The 8,340-nt window shown below is 38.5% G+C and overlaps 1 protein-coding gene across 1 annotated transcript in view; it reads right to left on the minus strand.

The window, feature by feature from the left end:
- Positions 1-8,128, minus strand: part of Ythdc2 (YTH N6-methyladenosine RNA binding protein C2) — a 73,609-nt gene extending 65,481 nt beyond the window's left edge. Inside the window, exons 1-4 of the mRNA XM_048419245.3 lie at positions 7,734-8,128; positions 6,332-6,422; positions 1,838-2,034; positions 259-458 (exon numbers count right to left, since the gene is read on the minus strand). Of these exons, the coding sequence (XP_048275202.3) occupies positions 259-458; positions 1,838-2,034; positions 6,332-6,422; positions 7,734-7,938 (693 nt within the window). The 5' untranslated portion in view covers positions 7,939-8,128. The remainder of the gene's footprint in view (positions 1-258; positions 459-1,837; positions 2,035-6,331; positions 6,423-7,733) is intronic.
- Positions 8,129-8,340: the final 212 nt, after the last annotated feature.

Consider the following 8,340-nt stretch of genomic DNA (forward strand, 5'->3'; position numbering starts at 1 on the left):
CCATCTCTGTGAGCTCCAGGATAGCCAGGACTCCATAGATAGATCCAGACTCAAAAATCAAAAATAACAAAACAAAAAAGTAATAATTTGAAAGATTTCCTTTCTATAAATTCTCTGTAAGCATTCAGCAACAATTTATGTATGAAATAACTATTAGTAAAATAGCCAGTTTTTTAAACACATAGTATAAATTTGATATAAAACTATAAAATGGAATAAATTATATTTTCTTCAATAAACAACAAAGAAAAAACTAACCTGTGTAGTCTTTCCAGACCCAGTTTCTCCTACAATCAAAACTACTTTATTCTCTTTTATTATTTTAACAATTTCTTCTTGTTTCTCAAAAACTGGTAAAGACTGCCTGAAAGCATCAAATTCGGACTCTCCCCTTTTCACAGGAACTTGAGGAATGCCATTGTTAAGTCGCCCACTTGTCTTGCTCATTTCTCGGTTTTCTTCAAAAATGAATAAACAGAAAGTTTATGATGTACGTTGAAACGATATATTGAAAATGAAGCCATATAATTTCATATGCTTCTTTTGGATGTTTCTTCTCTACCCAGTGCCTCAACTACTGCCCTCCTGGACATATCATTTTATAGGCAACGAGTTTGGCATCAACTACACAGCAAGTCTTTTTCAAAAGTATTTCCAATGCATAACAAATAAAAGTAAATAAAAATTAATTATTCCACAATCACCAAAACAAAACATAATATTACTCACATAAATTATTTTCAGATTTACTATAAGTTTCTATCAGTAATGTCAGAGAAAATTAAAACTTTAAGCAGGAAATAATGTACATTATAAAATCTGTTACAGATAATGCAACATTACAAAAAAGAAAATAGTCTACATGTTTAAGGTGAATTTAAAATAAATATACAACCACATGATTCATAGAATATTATCTGAAAACACAAAGTTTTAATGCTTAACAAATTTTCCAACAGAGCATTTGGCCAATATCCACATATAACTAAGCAGGTGTCGTAAAGAATGCATTCTCCAAACAGCTCAAACTATTTCTGTGTGTCCACACTTAAGAGACTCTCTTTAGGGTTCAGGTTATAGCTTAATGGCAGTGTGCTTGCATAGTACCCATGAGCCACACAGTATGACAAAACAATCAAAACTTTAAAGATAAACAGTTGTTCTTTGATATCTATGGCCATGTACGGCTTATGAGATGTAAACCTATTTCTTAGAAAACAATAACTATGCAAAGACTACACTAGGCAGTTAGATAACTTCATCACTTTTAAAGGTATTTTTCTGAATAAAATTATGGCTTCATTTTATAACTTACAAACTATCTTTGAATAATTTAACATACTGAAGATTCTTCTCCAGCCCTTAGCAGAAACTAAAGCCCCAGTGTAAACTCGTACTTATTAACACATCAAGACAGTGACAGACAAAAGCCCCAGACTTTGGAGTGGAAGCTCAGTGGTGTTTATTGGCTAGCTGAATAATCACGAAGAAATCTTCACCCTTCTGAGCTCCAGCTTCTCCACGGCTCACAGTCTGACCTCTGTGAGTAGATTGCTGCTGTGAGGCTATAGGAGTGAGGGCACCACCAAGCACAGGGGAACTGTTTGTTCAATGGACAGTAGTCATTACTACAATTTTTAAAAGTCTTGGTTTGATTGCATAACATGCCTTAATACTTTATTCCAAATTTTTCATAATTCTTTATCATTTTTATCATTTAATACATTATTAAAACTAGAAAAAAAATGTACCATATTAGTTCCAAAAAACAAATTTAAGGTAGGAAAAAAATCACCAAGTAAGAGGGTAAATAAGGAAGCTCCCAGAAAATACATACCAGCTTCAACTGCAAACACATTTCCTCTTTCTGTTTTAGGTAGAAGTTCAGTACGCTCTTTATTGGTGACAGGAAATCTCTGAATTAGGCTTCTAACAGCATGCTTTGTATTGTGAGTCAAATTACAGGTCATCATTGCATGGGCTGTTTCTGATCCATCTTTCTTCTTTACAGTTAGGTACCTATTTGCTCCCTTTCTGAATGTTAATAGAAATAATATATTTACTATATATAGTCAACTTGTTCACATATGACATATGCCTACATAGAAAATAAATCTCAAACAAAACAATAAAATTTTTTAAAATATTAAAATTCCCCCAATCAACAAAGATAAATAGAGCAGTCACAAAAGTTATCTTCAATTAATCAAAATGCTACAAACCCAATTTTAAAAAAGCAATAACAGAAGTAAAAGTCTAATACATCCATAAATATTAAAATTTGAATTTCATAGACTTTGGTAGATAAACCATCACCAGTTAATACATACTAGGAAGAACATAAAGATGGGGGAATCTAAACGATATTGAAAAGGTGATGGCCAACTGTTGATGCTAGCATGCCCACAGCATGCTTTGAGGTGGGTTAGTAATGTTTCATTCCCAGGAGAGCCTGTTAAAAGAGTCACTTTTAAAAGCTGAACCAAACCTGTGTAACACAGCACTGCGAATGATTACTTCAAGCACATACTTTATAAGTAAAAAGATTTTTTCCCAAAGCTTATGATATACTCTTCAGCTCAAGTTCCTGGCTCTAAGCCCAAGCTAATAATACCTACTTTGAAGGACTATTCAAATTATTAAGAAGAGATATATAAATTATAGCATCTGTCACAGAGCAGGCTTGAAGTAAATAAGAAAAAAATCATATCTTGCCGGGCAGTGGTGGCACATGCCTTTAATACCAGCACTCGAGAGGCAGAGGCAGGCAGATCTCTGTGAGTTCGAGGTCAGCCTGGTCTACAAGAGCTAGTTCCAGGACAGGCACCAAAGCTACAGAGAAACCCTGTCTTGAAAAAAAAAAAAAACACCAAAAAAAAATCATTTCTTAAAATTACCTAAAATATTTCAAACATTTTCATTTGTGTATATAGCTATCATATAAAAATGAGCAAGAGAACCACAAATATGGTGAAAATGACATTATTGTATAATTTCCCCAATTTTCATTACATTTAAATTCTGTCAACAACATCTTCTCCACAAGATATTAAACTGAGGCCAGACTCGTTGTCAACCCTGACAACCTGAGTTCAATTCTGGGAACCCACATGATGAATGGAGAGAATCAACCTCACAAGTTGGCTCCTGACCACATGTGCTATAGCATGTGTGTGCCTGCTTATGCCCTCACATGCACAAATGATTGCAAAAATGTAAAGAACTGTAGTTTTAGCTGTATCTAAGTGCAGCCCTTACATTACCAACATTTAAATGTCTGCATTTCCTTATTGAATACCACAGTGAATGGTAAGTTCTCAACGCTGTCACCTACTCTCTAAGTGCTTAGTAATACCTTAAATAACAGGATAAAGAACAGTCTAGATTAGCCGGGTGTGATGACACACACTGTATTCCCAGCACGTGGGAGGTAAAAGCCTGATAAATCATGGAGTTCAAGGGCAGCCTACGCTACCTGAGACTCTGAATCAGAAAAAAAAAGAATAAAATATAACTTGGTCTAGAATTTTTATTTCCACAGTAAACTGGAATTACTAAGGTCTAAGCATGTTCTCTATAGTAGGTTCTTCCCTTGTATTGTTCTGCAATGTCTGAAACTTCAGCTGGCACAGAAGCAACTACTCACTCTTCTGGGCTGCTCATCTCATAAATTCTTATCTACAGAGAGGAAATAATGCTGAAATGAAATAAGCACGAGAGAAGTCCGTAGGCTGACGTCCATTCAGTACTACTCTTCAGTTAATTAACCATACGACCAAAAGTACATTGTTTTAGTTCTCTAAAGCTGTATGCTCGTTAACAAAACAGCGCCAACATATCTGTGATAGCAAGACATTTTCATTTTCTTTAAAAATTATCTTGGAAATATTTATGTTTCAACTTTAAGTATTTTTTCTCTGAAATCACCCATAATTCATAAATATATGTCAGATACTGGTAGAAGCTGTGGTTACAAAATTGAGTAAAACATACTACTCTTTCCTGAAGTTCACGTCCAAACTGATATATCAAACTGAAACTACCCTAACAAAGACCACCTCGATGTATAAAAATAATTCAAATTAAGCAGGTTCAAGTTTAAATTACCACTGAAAATTTAGTTTCAACACATATAATAGAAAGATAATAGCTTGATAAAGATTTTATCCTTGGTAATTACTATTCATGCTTATACATTAGGCACCACAAAGACAATTATATATATATCTATATATATATATATATGATATCTGCGGTAAAATATTTTTGTAAGAAGGAAAATAAAATGAAATTAATGCAAGTAGAGACTTGTATTAATATGAAACTAAAACACTGCGATCCCCTATCATGTATCTTCTCCAGCATACCTGATGCTATGGCTTTGATAAGATATAGAAGTCCCCTTTCCCAAACAAAATTAGAAATCAGCTGTCCAGGTAGAGGGCTGTTAGATAAGTGAATTTCCTAAGAAAGTTGTAAAATAAGAGAGAATCCCATATGCAATTATTAAGCATAAAAGTAAATGCTGAGGTGAGGACCAGCAAGATGGCACAGTGAGAAAAAAAAAGCCATCTTGTCCAATTCTGACAACCTGAGTTCAACCCCAGGAACCCACAGTAGAAGGAAAGAACTGAGAATGTACTCCTGAAAGCTGTCCTCTGACATCCACGTTCACAGCCATGGTATGTACATGCAAATATAAACACATACAATGTAAGTTAACTAAATTCAAAGTCAATGTTAGGGGAGGGAGGAAAGGAAGACATTCAAAAACACACATAAACTCACAGATAGGAGAAGTAAGTCTGGTGCTCAATACCAACTAGTGTTAACAAGAAGGTATATGTTCTTAGACAGTTACAAGAAGATCCTAAATGCTCTCATCATAAAGAAATAGAAATTCTGTGAGACAACAGATGTGCTAATTACCCTAATAGCCCTATTGCATACATGGAATAAAAAAAATCACATTATACTCTGTGTGTGCATAATTATTGTCAATTAAAAATTAAAGGGGTTGGAAAGACGGCTCCACGGTTAAGAGCATTTGCTGCTCTTGCAGAGGACTGGGGTTCAGTTCCTAGCATCCATATGGTGGTTCATAAACATCTGTAACTCCAGCTTTAAAGGATCCAATACCCTCTTCTGGCCTCTCCAGATATTACATGCACAGGGTGCACAGACATACAGTCAGACAAAACATCCATAACCATAAAATAAAAATAAATAATAACTCTTTAAAGGAAAAAGCCTTCATTGGCTTACCAAGCTGGATTTCAGTGTCATCTTTAGTCTGTCCTAGATTCTCTTCCTGAGTGAATAAGGGTACATGTGTTGTATCACCCCAAGGAAAATCTACCACTCAACAATCATTACCAGGAATACCAACATAACTCAATTGCAGGGCCTACTCTAGACTTAACCTAGAAAGAGTACCAGAGGAGCCTGTACAACAAAACTTGCATTAAAAAAAAAAACCTCTAATTCTCACAGTTATATCCCATGTTCCCTTCCCATAACTTGCAACTTTTCATTCAAGAATCTATCCTTTGTCATGTCTTCAAGAAGTTTCCTCTGCATATGTGCAATGCAGCTTTTAATAAATCAATCCCTTTCTTATAGTTGGGTGTAGAGGTACATGCCCTTAATGCCAGCACTTAGGAGGCAGAGACAGACAGGTCTGAGTTTGATGCCAGCTTAGTCTACAGAGTGAGTCCCAGGACACCCAGGGTTACACAGAGAAACCTTATCTCAAAATAAACAAATAAAAGAAAATTTAAAATAAATAAATAAGCTTATTTATTTTTCTGACAAATCTGCCACCTACCAGTTTAATGGTAAAGAACCTAAGATGAATAATGGAGGCTATATTCACTTTTAAATTTAAAATTTTTTCAAACTTATTTGAGTATATGTAAATTCAGGGGTTCACATGGATGTCACTGGACAACTATTTGGAGTTCCTACTTTCCTTTCACTTAGTCGAGGTTGGGTCTCACTTGTTATTTTTACCACTGTGCAAACCTCTGGCCCATTCTGCAGTCTCCCTCTCCCTTTCACCATGAGGGTCTAAAGTCGTTGTTTTAACCAGAGTCGGCTTTCTTTTCTCTCTTTTCTCATAGTGGGTTCTGAGGATGGGATTCAGGCTGTCAGGCTTACGGCAGCTCTCACAGGATGAGCCGCCTCCCTGGCCTCAACTTATTTACATATCTACATATCCTATAATTAAGAACACGGACGGTAAAACAGAAATAATGGTTAAATGTAATCAGACATATTTATCCATTTCTATAGTACATAACTGTAAAAATAAGAAAAGCTGTAAACTTACCCTTTACTTTTAGAAACTAAACCAAGAGACTGACTCAGTCGGTGAATAAAGGCTCTTTCCGTACTGGTCAAAGAAGAAGGAAATTCCATTTCTACACAGGAAAAAAAGATTCCACATACAGATAATTATAGGTGTAAAACATGAAAACTACATGTAAGTATACAGTCAAATTATGCATCCACGTGAAAATATATTAATTCAGTACCTCATGTTTAGTAGGATTCTGATTAATTTTTAATATTTATTTAATTGTGTGTGTGTATGTATGTGTCTCAGTGTATATATGTGCACAATATGTGTGCAGTGCCCTCAGGTCAGAAGAGGTATCAGATCCCTTGGAACAGAGTTATGAATGGTTCTGAGCCATCAGGAGAGTGCTAGAAGTCAAACCTGGGTCTTCTGCAAGAGCAGCCGGTGCTCTTAACTCCTAAACCATTTCTCTGACCCAAAATTCTGATACTTTTTAAGCTACAGACAAAAACCTAAATATAATAAAGGACTCTGAAATTCACCACAGATTATTCATCTGTGTTGAAATCTTGAATTGACCTAATAACTATGGGCATATTTGACTAATTTAACTTATTCCTCTTTTGCTTGACACAATTTCTTTTCTTCAGTAATGATGTAAGCTCAAGCATTAGAAATTCTCAAGCTAAAACTTCTATGTCTCTGTTCTTAAAATTGTGCAGTGCTCCTACTCACTATTTCACACTGGATTTGTTGGGACATTTCGCCAAGGCATTGCTTCTGTCAAATATATGTTCAAAATCATTTCATTTACCCTTCTGAACCATTAAGCCTCATCAGCAAGAGGTCTCCTATTTAAGCCAGCAAATCAGAATGAGCTATGAAGACACTACGGGTCACTTCAGTACTGTATTATGAGGACCGCGGCAAATAAGTCTCTAGCCTGATGAGGTGTGAAACACGCTTAAAATGTTAAAACATGTTTAATTTGTGTTCGATATGATGCTCCTAGAATTTCAAAAAAGCCCTTTATATTGCCGGTGTTTTTACTTATCTATTCCATTTCCTTCCGCTCCTTTGAAGACTCTGCAGCTTAAAGTAAGGCTACACCTTTTCAATAATAATGAGGAGGAGGAGGACGTTGGTGATGATGGCAGGGGCTTATCAACTCCTTAAAAAAAATAATGTTGACTTAGCAGTCTAGGGCTGCAGAAAAGTACCCGGGAGAAGAGAGAAACTCCCACCCGGGAGCAACTTAACCTTTTCACCTTCTGCCTTCGCCCACCCTGCTCCATAACCCGCCCGACCCAGAAGGCATCCCACTCCACGAGCGACAGTCAGGCGACGACAGGCGCGGGTTTCACCTCTGCGGCCCGGGACGGGCCTTGGGGGGCGGGTGTCAGGCGGCCGGGTCCCCCGTCAGGAGCCTCACCTCGCTGGTCACCATATCGGAAGCGCTCCAGAGCGATGTTGACGGCGATCTTCACCTCCTCGTCGATACGAATGTCTTTGAGCCCCTTGGCCCGGCCGCCGCCTCCAGGACCACACGAAGCGGGGCCGCCGCCGCCGCCGCCGCCGCCGCCGCCGCCGCCGCCAGGAGCAGGAGGACGCGGCGAGACGCTGCTCGGCCTGGACATGGCCCTGAGGAGAAGCTCGCTCCGCGTGGGAGCGGCCAGGCCTGCTGCCAGCGGGCAGTGACAGAGACGGAGAGAACCTGTGGGACCGCGGCCGGCCGACCGCTCGGCAGGCAGGCAGCGCCGCGGGCGGTGAACCGGAGAGCTCCGCTCACTGGAGCCGTGGAAGCGAAAGCGCCGGCACCGCGAAAGCCCAGGGAAGCCCGGGGCGCGAGCGTGATGACGTCACCGCAGGCGCGCCGCTCGTGACCCCAGGACACCCGGCCGCTGGCTCGGCCGGTGTTGCGTTAGGGAATACGGTCCCCGGCGGGGTGGTGCGATTCTCGCGCCCCTGAGGCTTTGGTTTTTAGTATAATTTAATTGGAGGACTCATTAGTCAGTTATCCACTCGTTCGTTTAATGCTT

Source organism: Myodes glareolus, chromosome 13, assembly GCF_982192425.1.
Source record: "Myodes glareolus chromosome 13, mMyoGla1.1, whole genome shotgun sequence".
Lineage (NCBI taxonomy): Eukaryota > Metazoa > Chordata > Mammalia > Rodentia > Cricetidae > Myodes > Myodes glareolus.